The 27,097-nt window shown below is 45.5% G+C and overlaps 1 protein-coding gene across 2 annotated transcripts in view; it reads left to right on the forward strand.

The window, feature by feature from the left end:
- Window positions 1-25,501, forward strand: part of slc52a2 (solute carrier family 52 member 2) — a 37,548-nt gene extending 12,047 nt beyond the window's left edge. Inside the window, exons 1-5 of one of the 2 annotated variants that reach the window (XM_067968745.1) lie at window positions 10,936-11,031; window positions 14,069-14,214; window positions 15,676-16,498; window positions 20,127-20,250; window positions 24,145-25,501. In XM_067968745.1, coding sequence (XP_067824846.1) covers window positions 10,973-11,031; window positions 14,069-14,214; window positions 15,676-16,498; window positions 20,127-20,250; window positions 24,145-24,357 — 1,365 coding nt within the window. In that variant the 5' untranslated portion in view covers window positions 10,936-10,972 and the 3' untranslated portion in view covers window positions 24,358-25,501. Of the gene's footprint in view, window positions 1-10,935; window positions 11,032-14,068; window positions 14,215-15,675; window positions 16,499-20,126; window positions 20,251-24,144 lie in introns of those variants that run through there. The other variant, XM_067968748.1, reaches the window with a different exon arrangement.
- The last annotated feature ends 1,596 nt before the right edge of the window (window positions 25,502-27,097 follow it).

Here is a 27,097-nt window from a genome sequence, read left to right on the forward strand (position 1 = left end):
CGCTGCCCTCATCAACCCTCCTTGTTACCAACGCAAAAAATTCAATCAAGTTAGTCAGACACACCCTTCCTGTAACAAATCTATGCTGACTGTCCTTGATTACTCTGCCTTTCTAAGTGACTGTTTATCCTGTCCCTCAGAATTGATTCCAATAATTTGCCCACCACTGAGTTTAGACTGACCTATAATTACTCAGTCGATCCCTCACTCCCTTTTTTAAACAACATTAGCAGTCCTCCAATCCTCTGGCACCATGCCTATAAGCCAGTGAGGATTGGAAAATGATGGTCAGAGCCTCTGCTATTTCCTCCCTTGCTTCTCAATAGCTTGGGATACATTTTTATCCAGGCCTGGTGATTTATCTACTTTCAAAGATGCTAATCTTGCATAGTGGTTAAGAGTGGTTTAAAACCCTTGTCATTGTCCCTAAATAAGGTATAGTGTGCCAGCGAAACAAACTGCTTCATAAGAAATGGGAGCAGGAGTAGGCCATCCGGCCCATCGAGCCTGTTCCGCCATTCAATCAGATCATGGCTGATCTTCAACTTTAACACCATTTTCTGCACCATCCCCCTATCCCTTGATGCCTTTAATATCTAGAAATCTATTGATCTCTGTTTTGAATGTACTCAATGACTGAGCCTCCACAGCCCTCTGGGGCAGAGAATTCCAAAGATTCACCTGAGTGAAGAAATTTCTCCTCATCTCGGTCCAAAATGGCCTACCCCTTATTCTGAGACTGTGACCCCTGGTTCTAGACTCCCCAGCCAGGGGAAACATCCTCCCTGCATCTACCCTGTCGAGCCCTGTAAGAATTTTGTACGTTTCAATGCGATCACCTCTCATTCATCTAAACTCAAGAATACAGGCCTAGTCTACTCAATCTCTCGTACAACAATCCTGCCATCCCAGGAATCAGTCTGGTGAACCTTCATTGTACTCCCTCTATGGCAAGTAAATCCTTTGAGATAAGGAGATCAAAATTGTACACAATACTCCAGGTGCGGTCTCACCAAGGCCCTACATAATTGCAGTAAGACTTCTTTACTCCTCCACTCACATCCTCTTGTAATATAGGCCAACATACCATTTGCCTTCCTAATTGCTTGCTGCACCTGCATGTTGGCTTTCAGTGACTCATGTCCATGGAGCACCCAGGTCCCTTTTGAATATCAACATTTCCCAATTGCTCACCATTTTTAAAAAAATACTCTGCATTTCTGTTTTTCCTACCAAAGTGGATAACTTCACATTTTTCCACATTATATTCCATCTGCCATGTTCTTGCCCACTCACTTAGCCAGTCTATATCCCCTTGAAGCCTCTTTGCATCCTCCTCAACTCACATTCCCACCTAGTTTTGTGTCATCAACAAACTTGGAAATATTCCCTTTGGTTCCCTCATCCAAATCATTGATATAGATTGTGAATAGCTGGGGTCCAAGCACCGATCCCTGTGGTACCCCACTAGTCACAGTCTGCCAACCTGACAAAGGCTCATTTATTCCTACTCTGTTTTCTGTCTGTTAACCAATTCTCTATCCATGCCAGTATATTCCTGTGTGGGACTTTATCGAAAGCCTTCTGAAAATCCAAATACACCACATCCACTAGTTTCCCCCTTATCTATTCTACTAGTTACATCCTCAAAGAACTCCTATAGGTTTGTCAACCATGATTTCCCTTTCATAAATCTATGTTGACTTTGCCTAATCCTATTATTTTGAGTGTCTTGTTATCCCATCCTTTAAAATAGACTCTAGCATTTTCCCTACTACTGATGTCAGGCTAACAGGTCTGTAATTCCCTGTTTTCTCTCTCCCTCCTTTCTTAAATAGTGGAGTTACATTTGCCACCCTCCAATCTGCAGGAAACTTTCCAGAATTGATAGAATTTTGGAAGATGACAACCAATGCATCCACTATCTCTATAGCCACCTCTTTCAAAACCCCGGGATGTAGATCATCAGGTCCTTGGGATTTATTGACATTCAGTCCCATTAATTTCTCTAGTACTTTTTTTAGCTAGTACTAATTTCCTTCAGTTCCTCATTCTTGCTAGACCCTTGGTTCTCTAGTATTTCTGGAAGGTTTTTTGTGTCGTCTTCCATGAAGACATTAAACAAATACTTTGTCTTTCTCTACCATTTCCTTATTCCCCATTATAAATTCTCCCGTCGGTGTGTAAGGGACCTGCATTTGCCTTCCAGTCTTTTCCTTTTTACATACCTATAGAAGTTTTTGTTTCTCGCTAGTTTACTCTTTCTATTTTTCCTTTATCAATTTCTTGGTCCTCCTTTGCTGAATTCTAAAATGCTCCCAATCCTCAGGCTTACTGCTTTTTCTGGCAACTTTTATAGGCCTCTTGATTTAATATGATCTTTAATTTCTCTTGTTAACCATGGTTCATCCACTTTTCTTGGTGGGTTTTTGTGCCTTTAAAGAAATATATATTTGTTGCAAATTATGTATTAATTCTTTAAATGCTAGCCATTGCCTGTCTACTGCCATACCTTTTTTAATATAGTTCCCCAATCAACCACAGCCAACTTGCAGCTCATACCTTTTGTAGTTTCCTCTCTTTAGATTTAAGACCCTAGTTTCGTATTGAACTACTTCACTTTCAAACTTAATGAATTCTGTCATATTATGGTCACTCTTCCCTAAGGGCTCCTTTTACAAAAGATTATTAATTAACCCTTTCTCATTGCACAATACTAGATCTAAATAGATCTAGAAATCAGTATGTTGAGGGTAAGAGAAGGGCATGTGTGTCCATCCCCTGGAGGCTGGTTTCAAAATCCAGTTGATAAGTCCCAGTATGATTTTAACTGTGACCAAATCAAGAGGACAAGATCAATATTTAAAATACCACACAGTGCCTTGTTTGGTGCTGAGCTGTGGGATTGCCATTGCTAACAGTTGCCTCTTTCCTGTCCTTCACAAAGTTTGGAGGTGCTTTAAGGGCACTGTCCCCAATATAACCTGTTGGTGAGGTATCTAGAACAGATCGTGGAAACTTGAGTTCATCCAAAACTCTGCTGCCCTGTATTGTTGGGGACAGAGCAGTCATCGACTGGGATCGTCACTCCTGATTGTTAGCCAGGGACCCCTGCTGGGGTATGGGGGGAAATAAAGGAGGCTTGAGTCAGGAACGGAGAGTTTGGGATGGGGAGGGTTTACAAGGCTGGAGGATTTTAGAAGTGGGGTGAGGTATTTAGCGCAGTTCCTGCATTGTTGTTGGGTCAAAACCCCGGAACACCCTTCCTAACAATGCTGTGGGAGCAGCATCGCTACACGGACTGCAACAGTTCAAGGAGAAGGCACACCTCCAACTTTAAGGGGCAACTACTGAGGGGTAATAAAATGCTGGCCTTGCCAGCGGTGCCCACATGCTGAGAATTTAAAAATAAATTATGATAAACCTTTTTATAAAATGGGTGCATTGCAGCCTTGACCCACTGGAGGATGCTGTTCTATTTTTTAATGTTAATCGGGTTTTTTGAGTTCATTTAGTGAGGCTTGGATTATAGTCAGTAGCAGTTACTCCAGTACGCTTGGCCCATCCAGCCCTAGCCCCTGTTTAAATTGGCCCAGGGCACAGATCTAACCAGCCAGAGGGAGGTCTTCTAGTCCAGGCCACACCTGATCTGGTCCCACCTCCTTCTTTGATCAAAGATCTTGGAGTGAGCATCAACTCTGGCTCATGTTTGTTTAAAGAATCCCCCTGATTAGAGACATCTTGAATTTAGCATCGAAGAAGCTTAATTATTAAAGTCTAATGGAATATTGGCCCTCATCTTAAGGGGGCTGGAATACAAGGAGAAAGTTATGTTCGTTATATAAAGCTCTAGTTCGACCCATCTAGAGAGCTGTGCTCAGATCTGGGCACCGCACCTCAGGAAGGATATGTTGGCCTTTGAGGAGGTGCAGTGTAGATTCACCAATGATGCCAGGGATTAAAAGGTTAAATTGAGGACAGGTTGCATAGACTAGGTTTGTATTCCCCCCGAGGGTGATTGAACTGAGGTGTTTACGATGATTAAAGGATTTGATAGGGTAGATAGAGAAACCAATTCCTCTGGTGGGGAGTCCAGAACAAGGGGGCCATAGCCTTAAAATGAGAGCCGGGGTGATGTCAGGAAGCACTTCACACAAAGGGGAGTGGAAATCTGGAACTCTCTCTCCACCAAAGCTGTTGAGGCTGGGGGTCAATAGAAAATGTCAAAACTGAGTTTGATAGATTTTTGTTAGGCAAGGGTATTAAGGGAGATGGAACCAAGGCAGGTAAATGGAGTTAGGTTACAGATCTAATGAATGGCAGAACAGGCTTAAAGGGCTGAATGGCCTCCTCCTGTTCCTACATTCCTATCACGTGGAATGAATCGAGTTGGCTGAAGACAGGCATCTACGATGATGGGGACCTCAGGAGAAGTTCTGTTCACGTAACAGAAATTTAAGAAGCTGCTGTGATGAAGCCAGATAGCCCTCAACTATCTGGCAAAGATGAGATCAGAGAAGGAATTCGGACATAAGGACAGGGATAGAGAGGGAATCAAGAAGGGAATAAAAATAAACAAACGGGCAGATAGAGAAATGAGAAGACAGGAAGAAACAGGGTGCAGGCAACCAGCACAAGTGCAGAGTCAGGAGCCCCGAGAGGATCCAGTCCTCTCGGGGCTCCTGCCCGGTGTCCTGGCCAACATTTATCCTCAGCCAACACCAAAACTGATCAACTGTCTTCTGTCTCATCTATTGTTTGTGGGACCTTGCTGTGCACAAATTGGCTGCTGTGTTTTCCTTGCATTACAACAGTGATTACTCTTCAAAGTACTTCATTGCCTGTGAAGTGCTTTAGGACGTCCCGAGGACGTGATGGGTACTATATAAATGCAAGTTAATTCGTTCTAGATTCCGCATGGACCTAGGAGGGGAGAAGGCTGATGGGCTGGAAGACCTTTTGATGTGCCTTTATTTTTTAAAAAAAATGTTCTTGTATATCAAATAGCCCAGTATAGACTGGAACAGTAACAGTGTAAAGGGCAAAGAGGGGGAGGAATTCCTGAATTGTGTTCATGAACTTTCTAGAACAGTGTTTCCAGCTCAACCAGGAAGGAAACAGTGTTGGATCTAGTTCTGGGGCATGTTTCAGTGGGGGAGCATTTGGGGAACAGTGATCACAATATCATTAGGTTTAGAATAGTTATGGAAAAGGACAAGCAACAATCAAATGTGAAATTTCAGTGAGTTAAAGAGGGGTCTTCCCCAGGTGGATTAGATCAGAAACTGTTAGGCAAAACAGTAATTGAACAATGGGAGGCCTTCAAGGGGGAGTTGGTTTGGGTACAGAGTAGACACATCCCTTTGAGAGGAGGGGGTGTGAGACTGAGTGTCCAAAGTTAGAGCTCCCTGGATGCCTAAAATATAGAGCTTGAAATAAAAAACATCCATGCTGACTTTCATTTATTAGCCCATACCTTTCCAAGGATTATTGTTTCTGAAAGCTTCCCCACCACCAACATTAGGCTGACTGGCCTGTAATTGCAGGGTTTATCCCCCTCCCTCCCTTTTTTGAACAGGGGTGTAACATTTGCAATCCTCCAGTCCTCTGGAATATCTAAGGAGGATTGGAAGATTGTGGCCAGAACCTCTGCAATTTCCACCCTTACAACATAAGAAATAGGAGTGGGCCATATGGCCCCTCGAGCCTGCTCCACCATTCAATCAGATCATGGCTGATAGTTATACAGCACGGATAGAGGCCCTTCGGCCCATCAACCGAAGGGCCTTTGAGATCTTTGACCTCAACTTCACTTTCCTGCCTGATCCCCATAATCCCTTGATTCCCCTAGAGTCCAAAAATCTCTTTTTCTCAACCTTGACTATATTCAAGGACTCAGCATCCACAGCCCTCTGGGGTAGAGAATTCCAAAGATTCACAACCCCGAGTGAGGAAATTCCTCCTCATCTCAGTCTTAAATGGCCAAACCTGTATCCTGATGGTACATCCCCTAGTTCTAGACTCTGCAGCCAGGGGAAACAACCTCTCAGCATCTACCCTGTCAAGCCCCCTCAGGATTATGTTTCAATGAGATCACCTCTCATTCATCTAAATTCCAGAGCGTATTGGCCCATTCTATTCATCCCCTCCTCATAGGACAACCCTCTCATCCCAGGAATTAATCTAGTGAACCTTTGTTGCACTGCCTAAGCCAAAACAGTACACTACTCCAGGTGAGGTCTCAAAGCCCTGTACAATTGTAGTAAGACTTCCTTACTCTTGTACTCAACCCCCTTGCAATAAAGGCCAACATTCCATTGCTTTCCTAATTGCCTGCTGTACCTGCATGCAACTTTGTTTCTTGTACTAGGACACCCAAATCTCTCTGGACACCAACATTTAATAGTTTCTCACCATTTAAAAAAAAAATACTTTTTTTCCTATTCTTTCCACCAAAGTGAATAACCTTACATTTCCCCACATTATACTCCATCTGCCACCTTCTTGCCCACTCGCTTAACCTGTTTATCCCTTCACAAATTCCTTGTGTCCTCCTCACAGCTTACTTTCCCACCTAGCTTTGTATTGTCAGCAAACTTGGATATATTACACTCGGTCCCTTCATCTAAGTCATTAATGTAGATTGTAAATAGCTGGGGCCCGAGCACCGATCCTTGTGGCACCCCACTAGTTACAGCCTGCCAACCTGAGAATGACCTGTTTATTCCCACTCTGTTTTCTGCCCTTTAACCAATCCTCTATCCATGCTAATATATTACCCCCAACCCCAGAGCCTTTATCTTGTGTAACAACCTCTTCTGTGGCACCTTATCAAATGCCTTTTGAAAATCCAAATATACATCCACTGATTCTCCTTTATCTACTCTGCTAGTTACATCCTCAAAACTCTAAATTTGTCAAACACTATTTCCTTTTCATAAAACCCTGTTGACGCTGCACTTTGCCTAATCATTTTATGATTTTCTGTTACCACTTCCTTAATGGATTCCAGCATTTTCCTGATTACCAATGTCAGGCTAACTGGTCTGTAGTTCCCTGTTTTTTCTCTCCCTCCTTTTCTTGAATAGTGGGGTTATGTTTTCTACCTTCCAATCCACTGGGACCATTCTAGAATGCAGAGAATTTTGGAAGATCATAACCTCTGCAGCCACCTCTTTTAGAACCCTCAGATGTAAGCCATCAGGTCTGAGGGATTTATCAGCTTTTATTCCCATTAGTTTCTCCAGTACTTTTTCCTCTACTGATATTAATTACTTTAAGTTCCTCACTCTCATTAGCCCCTTTGTTCCCCACTATTTCTGGTGTGCTTTTTGTGTCTTCTACTGTGAGGACAGAAATAAATATTTGTTTAATGCATCTGCCATTTCCTGATTCCTCACTATAAAATTTCTCCTGTCTCGGTCTCTCGGGGACTTTCACTACTCTTCCTTTTTACATACTTGTAGAAGCTCTTGCAATCTGCTTTTATATTTCTTGCTAGTTTACTCATTCTATTTTCTCCCTATCAATTTTTTTGGTCATCCTTTTCTGATTTCTAAAACTCTCCCAATCCTCAGGCTTACTACTTTTCTTGGCAACATTATAGGCCTCTTCTTTTAATCTCACTATCCTAAACTTCTTTAGTTAGCCATGTGTGGATCACTTTTCCCGTGGAGTTTTTATTTCTCAATGGAATGTATATTTGTTGAGAATATTGAAATATTTCTTCAAATCTTTGCCATTGCTTTTCAGCTGTCTTACCCTTTAATTTAATTTCCCAATCTACCTTTGCCAACTCGCCCCTATGTAATTGGCTTTATTTAAGTTTAAGCCTCTAGTTTTGGACTTAAGTACATCACTCTCAAACTCAATGTGAAATTCATCATATTATGATCACTCTTCTCCAGAGGATCCTTTACTGAGATTACTAATAACCCTGTCTCATTACATAATACAAGATCTAAAATAGACTGTTCCCTGGTTGGTTCCATGACTTATTGCTCTAGGAAACCATCTCAAATGCATCCATGAACTCTTCCTCCAGACTACCCATGCCAATTTGATTTGCCCAGTCCATATGTAGAATCATAGAAAATTTACATCACAGAATGAGGCCATTTGGCCCATTGTGTCTGCACCAGCCGAAAATGAGCCACCCAGCCTAATAGATGGGTATGGTAGCACAGTGGTTATGTCACTGGACTAGCAATCCAGAGGCCTGGACTAATAATCCAGAGTCATTAGTTCAAATCCTGCCACGGCAGCTGGGGAATTTAAATTCAATTAATTAAATAAAGATCTGGAATAATAAAAACTAGTATCAGTAATGGTGGCCATGAAACTAATAGATTGTCATAAAAACCCATTTGGTTCACTGATGTCCTTTAGGGAAAGAAACCTGCTGTCCTTGCCCAGTCTGGCCTGTGACTCCAGACCCACAGTAATGTGGTTGATTCTTAATCGCCCTCTGAAATGGCCTAGCAAGCCCCTCAGTTGTTCAAGAAGGCAGCTCACCACCTCAAGGGCAATTAGGGATGGGCAATAAATGCCAGCCTTGCCAGTGACGCCCACATCCCATGAATGAATTTTTTTTTTAAATCCCACTTTCCACAAGATTAAAGTCCCCATGATTACTGCATTACCTTTGTTACAAGCTCCTATTATTTCATGACTAATACTCTGTCCAATGGAATAGCAACTATTCGGGGGCTTATAAACTACTCCCACCAGTGTTTTCTGCCCCTTGTCATTTCTTATTTCCACCCATACTGATTCTACTTCCTGATCTTCTGAGCCAAGGTCCTTTCTCACCACTGTCCTTATGTCATCCTTTATCAGGGCTACACCCCCTCCTTTTCCATTCTGCCTGTCTTTTTGAAAAGTCAAGTACCCTGAAATATTTAATTCCCAATCTTTGCAGCCATGTCTCTAATGGCTTAGATCAAACCCATTTATCTCTTTATGCCACTAATTCATCTATCTTTTTATCTGAATGCATGAACATTTGTAAAAAGCCTTTTTAATTTTGAATTGTTACCATGTTTTTCCTGCTTTGACCTTGCTTGTTGATGCTCTATTATTGGTAAACTCTGTCTCTTCCTGCCACACTGTTTATCTTCACCCAAATCACTGTGCTGTTGCCCTGACTTTTTTCTCATTAGATTTCTAAATTGCCCCTCACCTGACCCCTCTTATTTTTCCTTTTTTTTCTTCCTCCTCCTTCCCCCCCCCCCCCCCCCCCCCAATTCTTTCCCTCAGTAACCTTGGATGCAGTCCATCTGGACCGGGTGACTTTTCTACTTTGAGTTCTGCCAATCTTTTAAATACCTCCTTTATCTATCTTTAATCCTATCCAATATCGCTACTACAATGGCAGCATCCTCTTCTCTACTGAAGACCGATGTGAAGTATTCATTTCGTCCCTCTGCCTCCACAAGAAGATCTTTGTCCCAAATTGGTCCCACCCTTCCTTTGACTACCCTTTTATGTTAGCTGCTAATCTATTCCCCTTTTTTTAGATCTCTGTACTTTCTGTATTCAGCCTGGTTCCCTCCTGTTATGAATCTTACATTTGTCATAAATCACACAAAAAGGCTTTTGAGCTACATCCCTCACCACTTTTCACTGCAGTAATTGTTATAAAACATCTAATAAATCCTGACTGACCTGTTGGAGGGGTTGATCAGGCACGAGGCAGCGGCTTATAGGACTCCGACTGTGCATTAATCACCTATTACTGCATACCTTCTCTTGTATTCCTGTCAATTCCTTATGATTTCTTCCCATCAAATAATTTTGGTGCTGAATAAAGTGAAGGCTTTCATTGTTTGCCTGTTCTGTGGGATCCTCCATCAGGAGATTTGATCTTTCAGACCCTGATGGACCGGCCCTGAATTCTGTTCCTATTTCTAATCTGGATTATCGGTGTTTATTTTTTCTCTGTTCTTTCACCCACTGCTCTGGACCCACTCCAACCCTTAACCTCAATTCTAATTAGAACATTCCACTGAGTAAATACTCCACACTCGAACGTTAAAGATTGATTAGCACTGGCTTAACCCACTCTGTTACTTCCAAAACCACTCGATCGCCTCAGTTAGAGATTTCTTCACTATTAGACCCACTCCGACTCCCGATATCCTTCGCTTTCCTCCTTCCCGAGAGTTCAATCAAAACCTCAGGTGCTGATTAATGCCATCGATGAATTCATGTTGCTTTCTAGGGGTGTATTTGAATTAATCTAATGCAGCCTTTCACCATAAACCTTTCTATTGTGTAAAAGAAATCTAAATATTTGAACTGGATGAAGAAGGTCAAACCGTACTGCATTAAAAATTAAAGCATCTCCCCCTCAGTGTCTGCTGTAGCTCAGTGGGTAGCACTCTCTCCGGAGTCAGAAGGTCGTGGGTTCAATTCCCACTCCAGAGAGTTGAGCGCAAAATCCAGGCTGACACTCTCAGCACTACTGAGGGAGATGCCATCTTTCGGATGAGATGTTAAACTGAGGCTCTGTCTGCCCTTTTAGACGGACATAAAAGATCCCACGGCACTATTTGGAAGAAGAGCAGGGGAGCTCTCCCCAATATCCTGGCCAATATTTATCCCTCAACCACCATTAGTAAAATATATTATCTCATTGCTGTTTGTGGGATCTTGCTGTGTGCAAATTGGCTGCCACGTTTCCTACATTACAACAGTGACTACACTTCAAAACTACTTTGGCTGTAAAGTGCTTTAGGACATTCTGAGGTTGTGAAAGACACAAGTCTTTCTCTTTTTTTATAGATTTCAATTTCTAGGGCTATAGAATATCCTGGTATATTTTAATGAGTTCTCCCCCACCCTGCTGTGTTAATGACGAGTGTAATGAGTGTCGTCTTCATCTCTTGGACGATCCCTCCTGTCCCACTGCACTTTGTGCCCATCAGAAACTTATTAAACTCAGTGACGCACTGCATTTTAATGGAAGTCGATGGTTTCAGCAGAGCGTACGTGGGGGGGCGAAGGTCAAACTGCTGAAGACAATTACAGGTGAGGAAGGCCCTTTTTTAAAAAAGAAATAAATTCTTGGGATGTGGGCATTGTCGGCATTTATTGTCGATCCCTAGTTGCCCTGAGAAGGTGGTGATGGGCCTTCTTGTTGAACCACTGCAGTCCGTGAGGCGATGCTGCTCCCACGGTGCTGTTAGGTTGGGAGTTCCAGGATCTTGACCTAGTGACTATCTTATTTCATCCGTCCAGAGATCCCAAAGTCCACCCCCATTTCAGCCTCCAGGGTTGCTGGGTAATCCCCACCCCCACCCCCTGCAGTTAACTGGTTGCAGTCAAAATGGAAGTAAGGACCTCAGGTCCTGTGGGTTATGGAGAGGGGAAATCAGCTGAGGTTCTTGCTCCCGCTCGCTATCCAGTCACACCTACTGGTAGTGCGTGTGTGTGTGAACATTGCCCAAAGGGCAGAATTAGGCAAAGTCGGTAACACACAGCTGAAAAGCCCGTTGACACTGGGTGCAGTAATGGAGGGTGATTGGTGGAACCCATGGCTCACCGAAGAGTCAAGGATAAGATTGGGAAGGCAAGTCAGGACAACAGACCATTAACAGGCCCTGTGCATTATGAATCAATTAATCTGACTGACCACTGCTGTGTTGTCAGACTGTTCGTCCGACATCCAGTCCTGGATGAGCTGAAATTTCCTCCAATTAAACATTGGGAAGACCGAAGCCATTGCCTTCGAACCCACCACAAACTCCGTTCTCTAACCATTGATTCTGGATGATGCCAGAACTGAGAGGTTAACCTCTATCAGGAAAAATTGAGCAGGCTGGAGCTCTTTTCTCTAGAGAAGACTGAGGGGTGACCTGATAGAGGTCTTTAAGATTACGCAAGGGTTTGACAGGGTAGACGTGGAGAAAATGTTTCCACTTGTGGGGGAGACCAGAACTAGGGTCTGTAAATAAGATGATGACTAATAAATCCAATAGGGAATTCAGGAGAAACTTCTTCACCCAGAGAGTGGTTAGAATGTGGAATAAGTGAGAAAGTATGCAGTAGTTGAGGCGACTAGCACAGATGCATTTACAGGGAAGCTAGATAAGCACATGAGGGAGAAAGGAGTGGAAGGATATGCTGATAGGGTTAGATGAAGTAGGGAGGCAGGAGGCTCGTGTGGTGCAAAATCACCAGCACGGAACTGTTGGGCTGAATGGCCTGTTTCTATGCTGCACATTCTATGATTGTCCCCCCTCCCTGGGCACCGCCTGAGGCCGAATCAGACTCTCCACAACCTTGGCTTCCTATTTACTGAGCTTCCAATCCCATAATCCCCTCCATCAGTAAGGCGGCCTAATTCCACCAACATAACATCACCTGTCTCCACCCCAGCCTCAGGCCGCCTGCTGCTGAAACCCTCATTCATGCTTTTGTTACCTCCAGACTTTACTTCCAATGCTCTCCTGGTCAGCTTCCCATCTTCCACCCTCCATAAATTTGAGCTCATCTGAAACTCTGCTGCCCGTATCCTAACGCTCACCGAGTCCCGTTCACCCATCACCCTATACCCGCTGACCTACATTGGCTCCTGGTCCGGCAACACTTGATTTTTAAAACTCTCATCCTTATTTTCAAATCCCTCCATGGCCTCTCCCCTCCCTATCTCTGTAACCCCCTACAACCCTCTGTGATCTCTGCACTCCTCCAATTCTGGCCTCTTGCTCATCCCCAATTTTCATTGGTGGCCGTGCCTTCAGCTTCACTTCCCCGCCCCCCCTCTTTAAGATGCTCCTTAAAACCTACCTCTTTGACCAAGCTTTTGATCACCTGTCTTAATATCTCCTCATGTGGCTCGGTGTCAAATTCTGTTTGATAATCGCTCCTGTGAAGCGCCTTGGGACATTTTACCATGTTACAGGTGTGATATAAATGCAAGTTATTGAAGAGGCTCTCTGCTGGTAGAGAAGGGATAAGATTTGAGACTGATCACTGAAAGCATCTGAGCAGCCAGTAGCAGTTATCAATAACGTGGGTACCAGAGTGTATCTGTCGGACACTGGGTCACGACTCAGGACAAGTTAGATTGGCTCTGTACTGATCAATGGTGAGGTCTGTTCCACTCTAATAAAAGGGATGTTAGGAAGGGTTCAGAGAAGCATGACCAGGATGATTCCTGGCCTCGAGGGTCTATTCAACCTTGTGGCTCAGTGGTAGCTCTCTTTCCTCAGATTCAGAAGATCGTGGTTCAAGTCCCACTTAAGATTTGAGCACATCATCTAGGCCGACCCTCCCAGTGCAGTACTGAGGGAGTGCTGCACTATCGGAGGTGCTGTCTTTCGGATGAGACGCTAAACGTCCGCCCTCTTAGTGAACATAAAAGATCCCATGACACTATTACAAAGAAGAGCAGTGGTGTTCTCCCCGGTGTCCTGGCCAATGTTTATCCCTCAAACTAACATCACTGAAACAGATTATCTGGCCATTATCACATTACTGTTTGTGGGATCTTGCTGTGCATAAATTGCTGTGTTTCCTACATTACAACAGTGACTACACTTCTAACGTACCTCATTGGCTGTAAAGTGTTTGGAATGTCCTGAAGTTGTGAAAGGTGCTATATAAATAAATACAAGTTCTTCTAAGTTATGAAGCAAGTCTCCAATAACTAATATTTTGGCTGCAAAAAGACTGAGGCGACGCAACCCACAGCAAAATAGTGATGGCTGTGGAGGAGTCGAGAGTAAACCGGCTAGTAACTGGGACAATGAAGAGGCACAAAGTTTACGAGGATCAGAGATTAGAAATCGGATGGTTGATATGTGAATGGCCTGTGGGAGGAGGAGATAATTCAGGGTCTGTTTTAGGCAGTAGTGGGAGGGGTGAGGCAGTGCATGAACTCCACGATTGAATAATCCATGTATTCCAGATGGAATGGACTTGATGGGCCGAAAGGCATCTTGCTCTGGATTTTACTAAGTTGTGTTTTGAAGGGGGGGTTGCTGAGATGGGGTCGAGCCCAGCACCGGTGGTGCTTGTCGTGATCTCTCCCTAGAGTGACTATGCTCCTTTCCCTTCCCAGACTGCCTGACTCCAAGATGTCCACGTCCGGTTGGGGTAACCCTCTCCTCAGCCACCTTCTGGTTGCCATGTTTGGAATGGGGTCGTGGGTTGCGGTGAACTCCTTGTGGGTGGAGCTTCCAGTGGTGACTAAGGCCCTTCCTGAAGGTGAGTGCTAGGGGTGAAAGGTTCCAAACACCGTTCGTCCTGAGCTCCCTCATGGCTCAGTGAGATCGGCCTGGGAGTATCTTGGAGTATGGGCCAAGAAGGCCAGGGGTTTAATCTCCTCCCCCTCCCTCCCCTCAGTCAGCTGATCTGAGCCTGGACACCACTGGGGAGAACCACAACTGTGAGGGTAGAATCACACGCATTTGTGATGCCCTCTGCAGTTGAATAGCTTATTATTGTGCTGTCTTGTCTCGCATGTGAGGGATTAGCAGTAGCAGAGATACTGGAAGGGGATTGTCACCCAGCAAGCAATGCATGAGGGGGTGGGGGGGGGGAAATCTGAAACTAGAGGCCCTTTGAAATTCCTGTGCATTGGTTTCACTGCTGGACTCTGGTCTGGCCTTATTGGGCATCTCCGATGCCCTAAGATGTCAGCCGTGGCTCAGTGGCAGCGCTCTTGCCTCGGAGTCAGAAGGTCGTGGGTTCGAGTCCCACTCCAGAGACTTGAGCACACGATCTAGGGCTGACACTCCGGTGCCAGTACTGAAGGAGTGCTGCACTGTCTGAGGTGCCGTCTTTCAGATCAGATGTTAAACCGAGGCCCTGTCTGCCCCCTCGGGTGGATGTGAAGATCCCAAGGCCACTATTTTGAAGAAGAGCAGGGGAGTTCTCCCCAGTGTCCTGCCAATATTGATCCCTCAATTAAAATAAATTGCCTGGTTATTATTACATTACTGTTTGTGGGATCTTGCTGTGTGCAAATTGACTGCTGTGTTTCCCTACATTACAACAGTGACTACACTTCAAAAGTACTTCATTGGTTGTAAAGTGCTTTGGGATGTCGTGAGGTAATGAAATACAAGTTCGTTCCCTGATAAAACTGAGGCTCTTGTCGTCCTGGTACAGGACCGTGCCAGAGATAAAAAGTTCCAAACACAGATCGTTCTGAGCTCCCCCCCATGGCTCAGTGAGATCGGCCTGGGAGTATCTGAGAGGGCCATGAAGGCCAGGGGTTTAATTCCCCCCCCCATGTCAGCTGATCTGAGCCTGGACACCACTGGGAAGAACCACAGCTGTGAGGGTAGAGTCTCACTCATCCATGTGGAAATGGATTTTTTTTTTGGGCCTGTTCCCAGTTGGGATGTTGATGGACCCATTGTACGGAGGGATGCTCAGGTCCTCTACCAGATGGTCTGGCTCGATAACGTCTACCAGTGTTAACTGACTGTATCTCTAGTCCGGCTATCGTAGGAGGATATATAGCACAGCAGGAGACCATTTGGCCCATCGTGCCTGTGCAGCCGTATGTTGTTGAAGTGCCACTTCCCAACTGATCTGCCTAGAGATCTAAACAATGGCATTTAAAGGGATCCTGGGATGTTTTCTTGAGGTGATTTGGGGGGGGGGTGTTTCAGACTATCGCTAATCTACCTTTTTTTTAACGTTCTCCCCGTTTGCCAGGGTGGAACCTGCCGGCCTATCTGACGGTGCTGATCGCTTTATCGAACATCGGTCCCGTCTCCATCACCCTCGCTCATAAATTCTCCCCAGGCCTGTTGAACGAGCGGCACGTCATCTACACCATCCAGGCCCTGGGGGTGGTCTCCTCGGCCGCCTTGGCCCTCTCCTGGGATCGGACTGTGCTCCTGGGCGGGGAGAGGCACAGCGTCCCCTACCTGACCCTGACCTTTGTCCTGGCCTTGGCCTGCTGCACCTCCAATGTCACCTTCCTGCCGTTCATGTCCCGCCTCCCGCCCGCCTTCATCCGGACTTTCTTCGTGGGCCAGGGCTTCAGCGCCCTCTTCCCGTGCGTGGCGGCCCTGGCGCAGGGCGTGGGCCAGCTGGAGTGCCGCAACGGCTCGACCGCCAACGGCTCCCTCTCCCTCCGGCCGCACTACCTGGAGGAGAGCTTCTCGGCCGGCTCCTTCTTCTGGCTGCTGACGGGCCTGCTGGCCGTTTCCCTCCTGTCCTTCGCCGGCCTGTCCTGGCGGGGGGCCCGAGACAGGGGGGCCCCCAGCCACCAGCCGGGCGGCGCCGAGGAATCCCACCGTCTGTCTGAGGTGAGCGCGGAGGCCCCCAAACCCTCGGCTCCGTTCTGCACCTCTCGTAACCTCTACCTCCTGGCCTTGCTGGCCCTCTCCAACGCCCTGACCAATGGGGTGCTGCCATCTATACAGACCTACTCCTGCCTGCCCTATGGGAGCACCACCTTCCATCTGGCTGTGGTGCTTGGGAATCTAGCCAATCCAGTGGCTTGTTTCATCGCCATGTTTGCACTCTGGAGGTGAGACCACTTTCTATATACGTAGAATGTACAGCCCAGAAACTGGTCCATGCCGGTGTTAATATTCCACACGAGCCTTCTCCCACCCTACTTCATCTCACCCCATCAGCATACGTGTTTATCAAGCCTCCCCTTAAATGCTAGTGACCTACTCCTTGTGGTAGCAAGTTCCACATTCTTACCGCTCTCCGGGGAAAGAATTTTCTCTCGAGTTCCCTATTGGATTTGTTCATATCTCGCTGTTCTAATTGCCTCCTGTGCACTGAATTTATTCTAGAGCGTCCTTTTGCTCCCCTCCTCCCACCTTCCAGACACTCGGGTCAAAAACCAAATGTCCTGCTTGCCTGTCACTCCCGTCCTTGCCAATCTACATTGGATCCCAGTTCCCAAAAAACACGATCAATTTTAAAATCCTCATCTTTAAATCCCTGGCTCCACCCTCTCTGCAACCTCCTCCAGTCTGATACCCTGTCCTGCAACCCTCTGTCCTGACTTTTTTTTAGCCTTTTCATAGAATCTTGAAGCACAGGAGGAGGCCATTCGGCCCATCGTGCCATTGCCGGCATTTGGTAGAGCTATCCAATTAGTCCCACTCCACTGCTCTTTCCCCATAGCCCTGTGTTTTTCCTTTTTTGAAGTATTTATCAAATTCTCTTTTGAAAGTTACTATTGAATCTGCTTCCATCACCCCTTCAGGCAGAGCATTCCCGATCATAACTCACTGGGTTAAACAATGTCTTTCTCTTTTTTTTTCCTCCCTCCCCCTCCCAATTTCTTTTGTCAATTATCTTAACTGTGTCCTCTGGTTATTGACCCTCCTGACACTGAAAGCAGTTTCTCCTTATTTACTCTTGTCAAAGCCCCTCACAATTTTGAACACCTCTATCAAATCTCCCCTTCTCCTTCTGTTCTAAGGAGAACAACCCCAGATTCTCCAGTCTCTCCACATAACTGAAATCCCTCATCCCTGGCACCATTCTAGTAAATCTCTTCTGCACCCTCTCTAAGGCCCTGACATCCTTCCTAAAGTGTGCCCAGAATTGAACACAATACTCCAGCTGAGGCCTAACCAGTGTTTGATAAAAGTTTAGCATAACTTCCTTGTGTTTGTATTCTATGCTGCTATTAAAGCCCAGGATCCCATATGTTTTTTTTAACAGCCTTCTCAACTTGTCCTGCCACCTTCAAAGATTTGTGTGTGTGCACCCCCAGGTCTCTGTTCCTGCACCTCCTTTAGAATTGTACCATTTAGTTTATATTGCCTCTCCTTATTCTTCCCACCAAAATGCATCACCTCACACTTCTGTTAAACTTCATCTGTCATGTATCTGCCCATTTTACCAGTCTGTCTGTGTCCTCCTGAAGTCTGTTACTATCCTCCACATTGTTTACATTTCCATGCTTCCTGTCATCTGTAAAGTTTGAAATTATACCCTCCATACCAAAGTCCAGGTCATTAATATAGATCAAAGAGCAGTGATCCTGTACTGGGGAACACCACTGTATACTTCCCTCCAGTCTGAAAAATAACTGTTCACCACTACTCTCTGCTTTCTGACCCTTACCCAATTTTGTATTCATGCTGCCACTGTCCCTTTTTTAATCCCATGGGTTTTAATTTTGCTAAGAAGGCTATTGTGTGGTACTTCATCAAATGCCTTTTTTAAATCCATATACACATCAATCACACTACCCTCATCAACCCTCTCCATTACTTCATCAAAGAACTCAATCAAGTTAGTCAAACACTATTTTCCTTTAACAAATCCATGCTGACTTTCATTTATTAGCTTATACTTTTCCAAGTGCCAATTAACCTTGTCCTGCATTATTGACTCTAAAGGTTTACCCCATCACCAATGTTAGGCTGACTGACTAGTAATTGCTGGGTTTATCCCTCTCCCCATTTTTGAACAGGGGTGTAACATTTCCAATTCTCCAGTCCTCCGGCAGCACCCCCATATCTTAGGAAGATTGAAAGATTGTGGCCAGAGCCTCCGCAATTTCCACCCTTCCCTCTGTAATTTAGGATGGATCCCATCTGGATCGAGTGACTTTTCTACTTTGAGTACTACCAATCTTTTAAGTACCTCCTTTATTTTTTATCCTGTCCAATATCGCTACTACCTCCTCCTTTACTGCTACAATGGCAGCATCCTCTCCTCTAGTGAAGACCGATGTGAAATATTCATTTAGTGCCTCAGCCATGCCCTCTGCCTCCACAAGATCTCCTTTTTTGTCCCTAATCGGTCCCACACTTCCTTTGACTCCCCTTTTACTATTTGTATGTTTATTTAAAAAAAACTTTTGGGTGTTCTCATGTTAGCTGCTAATCTATTCTCATTCTGTCTTTGCCCCTCCTATTCCCTTTTTCAGATCTCCTTTGTTTCTGTTCAGCCTGGTTCTCTATTATGAACCTTACCTTTGTCATAAGCCTCCTTTTTTCTGTTTCATTTTAATCTCTATCTTTAGTCATCCAGGGAGCTCTAGCTTTGAATGCCTTTCCTTTCCTCCTCGTAGGGATGTGTCTACTCTGTACCTGAACCAACTCCCCCTTGAAGGCCTCCCATTGTTCAATTACTGTTTTGCCTAACAGTTTCTGATCTAATCCACCTGGGCAAGATCCCTTTTTAACTCTCTGTAATTTGCCTGCAAATGTTCTCCTCAATCCCAGCTTCTCCAATTTCTCCACATAACTGAAGTCACTCATCCTTAGCATCATTCTGATAAATCTGCTCTGTGCACTCTCAAAGGCCTTGACACCCTTTATGCATATCCATTTCCATCTCCCTCCCATGCCCCACCATCTGTGTTCAAGCCTTCAACTGTTTTGCCATCACTCTCTGGACCTCCTCTCCGAAACCCCTTCACCTCTCTATCTTTCACAATCCTTTTCAACACTCCTTTCTCCACCTGGTTTTTGGACACCCTTCCTAATCTCTCCCTCCACAGCTCAATGTCCTTTCCCCCTGACTAAAGGGTCTTGTGATGTTTTCTACATTCGCACTGGTCTGTGTTGGTGTTTATGCTCCATATGAGCCTACTTCATCTAACCCTTCTATTCTTTTCTCCCTCATGTGTTTATCTAGCTTCTCCCTAATGCATCTATGCTATTTGCCTCAACCACTCCATGTGCTAGCGAGCTCCACATTCTAACCACTGAGAAAAGAAAGTTCTCCTGAATTCCCTACTGGATTTATTGGTGACTACCTTATATTTATGGCCCCTACTTTGGGATTCTCCTCAAGTGCAAACATCTTCTCTACGTCTACCCTATCAAACTCTTTCATAATCTTAAAGACCTCGAATAGGCCACCAGAATTTTTTTCTAGAGAAAAGAGCCCCCACCTGTTCAATCTTTCCTGAGTTATAACCTCAGATCTAGTATCATCTTTGTGAATCTTTTTTGCACTTAATCCAGTGCTTCTATATCCTTTTTTTTGTAATGTGGAGACCAGAACTCTGCTCAGTGTGGTCTAACCAAATTCTTCACACTGAGCAGTGACTGTCTGGCCCCTTTGCCAGACAATGTACAGTCGTCTGTTGCTTCACCTGGTCTCTGTGACTGCAGAAAATTTCAGAGATTCTACATGTTGAAAAATCCATTCTCTGATTTGTTTTTGTGCAGGTCTAGCGTCGGACTGAGTGTCCTGGCATTGCTAGGGGGTCTGTTTGGGGCTTACATCTTGGCGTTGGCAGCATTCAGTCCGTGCCCCCCGCTGCTGGGAAAGCCTGCAGGGGTTGCTTTGGTGGTAAGTACAGTGTGGGAGACTAACTAGACCACAGACCTTAATTCATTTTATTGCTTAAGCCATTAGTGGAATCAGGTTATGTGATGCATGAGTGACAACTTGGCAAGAACCGTGTCTGAGCAGTGGGGGAGATTCAAGGGGGAGATCCCACAAAGAAAAGGGTGGGACTGCCAAATCTGGAGCCCCTTGAGTGTCAAGGAGCATACAGGGTAAGATAAGGCAAAAAAGGGAAGTTTGTCAGACACCAAGAGCTCAATACTGCAGAAAGCCTAGAGGAGTATAGAAAGTGCAGGGGTGAAATTAAAAAAAACATTAGGAAAGCAAAGAGGGCATGAAAAAATACTGGCAAGTAAAATTAAGGAAAACCAAAAGTTTTATAAAAACATAAAGAACAAGAGGATAACTAAGGAAAGAGTAGGGCCTATTAGGTTACCTTTTTGGCCTCTGTATGGAGGCAGAAGATGTAGGTGTGGTTCTTAATGAATACTCTGCATCTGTCTTCACAAAAGAGAGGGATGATGCAGGCATTGTAGTTAAGGAGGAGGAGTGAAATATTGGATGGGATAAACATAGTGAGAGGAAGTATTAAGGGGTTTAGCATCTTTGAAAGATAAATCGCCAGGCCCGGATGAAATGTATCCCAGGCTGTTAGGAGAAACAAGGGAGGAAATAGCAGAGGCTCTGACCATCATTTTCCAATCCTCACTGGATACACGTGCGGTGCTGGAGGATTGGAGGACTGCTAACGTTGTACCATTGTTTAAAATGGGAGAAAGAGATTGGGCTATAATTAATTACTCTATCAGTCTAATCTCAGTGGTGGGTAAATTATTGGAATCAATTCTGAGGGACAGGATAAACCGTCACTTAGAAAGGCACGGAGTTTTTTTTTATTCGTTCATGGGATGTGGGCGTCGCTGGCAAGGCCGGCATTTATTGCCCATCCCTTGTAATCAAGGACAGTCAGCATGGATTTGTTCAGGGAAGGTCGTGTCTGACTAACTTGATTGACCCTCCTTGTTATCACCTCAAAATTCAATAAGGGTAGTGCATTTGATTTAGTGGATGTGGATTTTAGCAAGGCTTTTGACAAGGTCCCACATGGCAGACTGATCCAAGGGAAAGTGGCAAATTGGATCCAAAATTGGCTCAGTGGCTGGAAGCAAAGGGCAATGGTGGACAGGTGTTTTTGTGACTGGAAGGCTGTTTCCAGTGGGGTCCCACAAGGCTCGGTACTGGGTCCCTTGCTTTGTGGTATATATTTTAATGATTTGGACTTGAATGTGGAGGGCTTGATCAAGAAGTTTGCAGATGATACACAAATTGGCTGTATGGTTGAGGAGGAAAGCTAGACTGTAGGAAGATATCAATGGACTGGTCAGGTGGGCAGAAAAGTGGCAAATGGCATTCAATCAGGAGACATGAGGTAATACATTTGGGGAGGGCAAACAAGGCAAGGGAATACACAATAAATGGGAGGATACTGAAAGATGTAGAGGAAGTGAGGGACCTTGGAGTGCATGTCCACAGATCCCTGAAGGTAGCAGGACAGGTGGATGAGGTGGTTAGTAGGTATATGGGATACTTTCCTTTTATTAGCTGAGGCACAGAATATAAGAGCAGGGAGGTGATGCTGGAACTGTGTAAAACACTGGTTAGGCCACAGCTTGAGTACTGTGCACATATCTGGTCACCACATTACAGGAAAGATGTGATTGCACTAGAGAGGGTACAGAGGAGATTTACGAGGATGTTGCCAGGGCTGGAGAATTTTAGCTGAGAAAAAATTGGATAGGCTGGGGTTGTTTTCTTTCAAACAAAGGAGGCTGAGGGGAGACTTAATTGAAGTATATAAAATTGAGGGTCCTAAATAGAGGATGGGGAGGACCTATTTCCCTTAGCAGGGGGGGGTCAGTGACCAAGCAGCATAGATTAGTGATTGGGTGAAAAAGTTTATCCTCCGCTCCCCTCTAATCCTTCTACCAGAGGGTGGTAGAGGCAGAAACCCTCAACTCATTTGAAAAGTACCTGGATGAGCACCTGAAGTGCTGTAACCTACAGGGCTACAGACCAAGTGCTGGAAAGTGGGATTAAGCTGGCTAGCTCTTTTCCAGCCAGTATAAATGGCCTCCTTCTGAGCCATAACTTTCTGATTCTAGAATGTCTTTGTTCTTCTCTCCTGGAGTCACAAGCAGCCCCAGTATGTGGGAACAGCAGGGGGCCATTCAGCCCCTCGAGCCCGTTCTGTCATTCAGTTGGATCATGGCTGATCTGTACCTCAACTCCATTTAACCCACCTTTGCTCTGTATCCCTTGATACCCTTACCTAAACATAAATCTATCTATCTCAGTCTTGAAAATGTCAATTGACCCACAGCTTTTTGGGAGAGGGGAGATACAGATTTCCAATACTTTGTGGGGGAAAACATTGCTTCCTGAATTTGCTCTTAAATGGCTGAGCTCTAATTTTAAGATTGTTTCTCCCTTGTTCTGGATTTCCCCACCAGAGGAAATAGTTTCTCTCACCCGACCCTATCAAATCCCTTAATGATTTTAAACACCTCAATTAGATCACCCTTGATCTGCTATACTCTAGTACAAGCCTAGTCTATGCAACCTGTCATAATTTAACCCTTCTAGCCCTGGTATCATTATAGTGACTCTGCAGTGCACCCCCTCCAAGGCCAATAATCCCTTCCTGTGGTGTGGTGCCTGAAACTGAATGCAGTGCTCCAAATGGAGTTTGACTAAGGCTCTGTACAACTGAAGCATAACTTCCTCCCCTTTGTATTCGAGCCCCTTTGGCACTCACTGTCGGGCATCTTCCAGTGTGGTGGTAGGCATTGCAGTTGGGTTACTGAACTCCTAATCTAGAGGCCTGGACCAATTGTCCTGATCATTTTAAGAAGCCTGGCAGTGAGTGCCAAATGGGCTAAACAGATGTTGGGAGTGTCTCTGTCGCACCAGATCCTACTCTTGTCCGGCAGTATAAACTAAAGGGCACAATTCTAAGGGGTAAAGGAACAGGGATCTGGGGGGTCTATGTACACAAATCGTTGAAGGCAGCAGGGTTTGAGAAAGCAGTTAAAAATGCATATGGGATCCTGAGCTTTATAAATAGAGTATGGAAGTCATGTGGAGAGACTGGAGAAGCTGGGGTTGTTATCCTTGGAACAGAGATGGTTATGAGGAGATTTGATTGAGGTATTCAAAATCATGAATGGCCTAGGCAGAGTAGATACAGAAACTGTTTCCATTGGCAGAAGGGTCAAGAACCAGAGGACATAGATTTAAGGTGATTGGCAAAAGAACCAAAGGTGACATGAGGAAAAACTTTTTTACACAGCGAGTGGTTAGGATCCAGAATGCACTGCCCGAGGGGGTGGTCTGCAAAAGGGAACTGGATAAGTTCTTGAAAGGGGAACAAATTGCAGGGCTATGGGGATAGGGCAGAGGAGTGGGACTAGCTGGATTGCTCTTGCATAGAGCCAGCACAGAATCAATGGGCCAAATGGCCTCCTTCTGTGCTGTAACCATTCTAGGTGTACCTCCAGCAGGGGGCACTGGAGAGCCAACAGGAGCAGAAACTGGCTGGTTTGCCCTGCTCGAACTCTGGCTGATTGTAGCAACTCTACCAGCACGCTGGCAGTGTTCAATGACATGGGCACAGACCGGGGTTCGACCCCTTGATCAGATTGTAGGGTCCCTATCTGGGCACAGCCTGGGGTTCAAACCCCCTCCCCTCCCCACTCCTACCTGGGCACATACTGGGGTTCAACCCCCTCTGTCTGTTTGTAGTGGGGGGGGGAAGGAGGGACACGTTGCTGTAGTTTAGTGGCCCTGGTTCGAGGCACTGCCTTGATTTGACCTTTTTTAATGGTTTTTCTCTCTCAGGTGATTTCCTGGATGCTGTTCACTGGGTTCTTCTCCTACCTGAAGGTGGCGATCGGCAGCATCCTCCACGCAGCAGGTCACTCGGCCCTGGTCTGGTGTGGGGCGGCGATCCAGGTTGGCTCGCTGATTGGCGCCCTGGTCATGTTCCCACTGGTTAGCATTTACCACCTCTTCACATCTGGGCAGGCGTGTGTGGACCTCTGTGGACAGTGAGCCAGCACTGGGGACACTGGATCAGGCTGAGCCAAGGGAAGCTCAGAGGAGCCACCGCACTGGGGATGGAGCTTTAACCGCGTCCTCCTGGACCGTGGCAAGTCTGAGGGTTAAACACTTCTGGAAGGAACGCACCCTTTCAATCTTCTTTCCTCGACTTGGGTCTTTATATCTCCCTTCCCTCCAGTGTTTTTTTTCTGTTAACTCTTCACATTACCCCCCCCCCCCCCCCCCCCCCCCGGCCTCCATCCTTCCCGATCTGATGTGTCTACACTGCCTTTTTATTCCCCCCTTTTTCCCCTCTCCTCCATCACAGTTGCTATGTTAGGTGCCAAAGCTGTGCGTCAGCGGCCAATTGAAGACTGGCATTGGCTCGGAGGACGTGGAGACAGGAATGACCCCGCCCGGCTCCAGTTTGTCCACTACTGATGTATGTTTGGAACACTGTGCACTACTGAATTATTTAAAGCTACAGGCCACCATTGGACAAGGGGGGGGGGGGGGGTGCACTGTCTCTTTAAATCTCGAGCCTGTGGATGGGTTTGTGAAGTGATCACTTTTCAATATGGTGTCAGCTGGCAATTAACAGCTAGGAGGAGTGTGTTTTTGTTAAATGTATAAATGGTCAGCCATTTATGCTGATGGAGGGGGACGTTTGATTCAGAGGAACAAGGGAGAAAGTGGGGCTCCAACGAAATCCACCTCCCTCCGACAATGGACTGTTTGCAGCGGTGTGGAGATGTCTGGTGGAGATGTCATGTGTCTTCCTGGGGCAAACCAAGGTTGGGGTTCCTGCTCCTGGGTGCAGTTGGGTTGACCTCCCTTGGCCCTTCTCTTCCCCTCCACCCAACTTGATGTACACATGTGTCGACCTGGTGTGAGAAGAGGATCGGGCTTGTCTGTGATGCCCTCCACAGTTGACTAACCTCATTGCGCTTGCCTGAAGACTGGCACTTGGGGCGAGGGAGCGGAGGGCAACTGTACCCCAGCGTGAGTTGGTCTCTTTGGGAGAGGGAAGGGGGGTTGGGTGTAAGTCAGATCAAAGGAAATGTATTGCCTTAAAGTGTTCATGTTCCTTATTCTTTTCCTGAGGGGAATGTGGGTCATCTTTTTTAATATAAATAAATGTATTTCTCTATTAAAATGCCTTTTTTGGTTCTGCTTTTTAATTAAGTCTTTGAGTTGGGGGGTAACACTATCTGGGTTCTCTATCCTCTGCTGTCCTCTCCCTGAAGGAAAGGGCAGCTTTCAGGGGATGGGATTGTGCTTGGCTGTGATGCTGCTCACAGTTGAATAGCCAGGTGGTCGTCATACATGAAGAGTGACTATTGGGGTGAATTACTGGGGTATCTGGGGCAATGAGATAAGTGAACAGATAATCTGTTTTAGTGATGTTGGTTGAAGGATTAATATATAAATGCTCCCCAGCTCTTCCATCAAATAGTGCTGTGGGATCTTTTACATCCACTTGAGGGCAGACTGGTCCTCTGTTTAATATCACATCTGAAAAACAACACCTCTGACAGTGCAGCATTCCCTCAGTACTGCACTGGGAGTGTCAGCCTGGATTATGTGCTTAGCCTCTGGACTGGGACTTGAACTCATGACCTTCGGACTCTGAGGTGAGAGTGCTACCCACTGATCCAGGAAATATTGGAATGAAGATGGAAGACAAAATGCAACACTTATGGCCAACAGGGCTCACGCTGGGTGGAAAGACTAGAATTTTCCTTAGACCGGCTGTGTACAAAATGTTGGGTCCCTACTGGGCCAAGGTCGTCAGAAGCAATGTCGTGAAGCATTCCAAACTCAGGCCTTGGGTTAATGAGGGTCAATCATTAATCAAGGACAATATCCCTGCCCCCACACACGATGGGACCAGTTGGTACCAAGGTAACCCAGGGCTGCGGGGTGAGGGAGGAGGAGGAGGAGGGATGATGCAAAAAACCTGAGGTTCCTGCTCCCCATCACTGCCCAGTGACCATCCGTGGCTAAGTAAAGAAATCAAGGATAGTATCCGACTAAAAACAAGGACATATAAGGTAGCCAAACTTAGTGGGAGGATAGAAGATTGGGAATTCTTCAAAAGACAGCAAAAAGTAACTAAAGGATTGATTAAGAAAGGGAAGTTAGATTATGAAAAGAAATTAGCAAAAAATATAAAAACAGATAGCAAGAGTTTCTATAGTTATATAAAAAGAAAAAGGGTGGCTAAGGCAAACATAGGTCCCTTAGAGGATGAGACCGGGAAATTAATGGTGGGAAACATGGAGATGGCAAAAATGCTGAACAAATATTTTGTTTCAGTCTTTACAGTAGAGGACACTAAGAATATCCCAACACTGGACAAACAGGGGACTCTCGGGGGGGGGAGGAGCTAAATACGATTAAAATCACTCAGGAGATGGTACTCAGTAAAATAATAGGACTCAAGGCGGATAAATCCCCTGGACCTGATGGCTTCCATCCTAGGGTCTTGAGGGAAGTGGCAGTAGGGATCGTGGATGCTTTGGTGATAGTTTTCCAAAATTCCCTGGACTCAGGAGAGGTCCCGGCAGATTGGAAAACTGCTAATGTAACACCGTTATTTAAAAAGGGTAGTAGGCAGAAGGCTGGAAATTATAGGCCAGTTAGCTTAACATCTGTGGTGGGTAAAATTTTGGAGTCTATTATTAAGGAGACAGTAACGGAACATTTAGATAAGCATAATTTAATAGGACAAAGTCAGCATGGCTTTATG

Source organism: Heptranchias perlo, chromosome 2 (assembly GCF_035084215.1).
Source record: "Heptranchias perlo isolate sHepPer1 chromosome 2, sHepPer1.hap1, whole genome shotgun sequence".
NCBI classification, from domain to species: Eukaryota; Metazoa; Chordata; class Chondrichthyes; order Hexanchiformes; family Hexanchidae; genus Heptranchias; species Heptranchias perlo.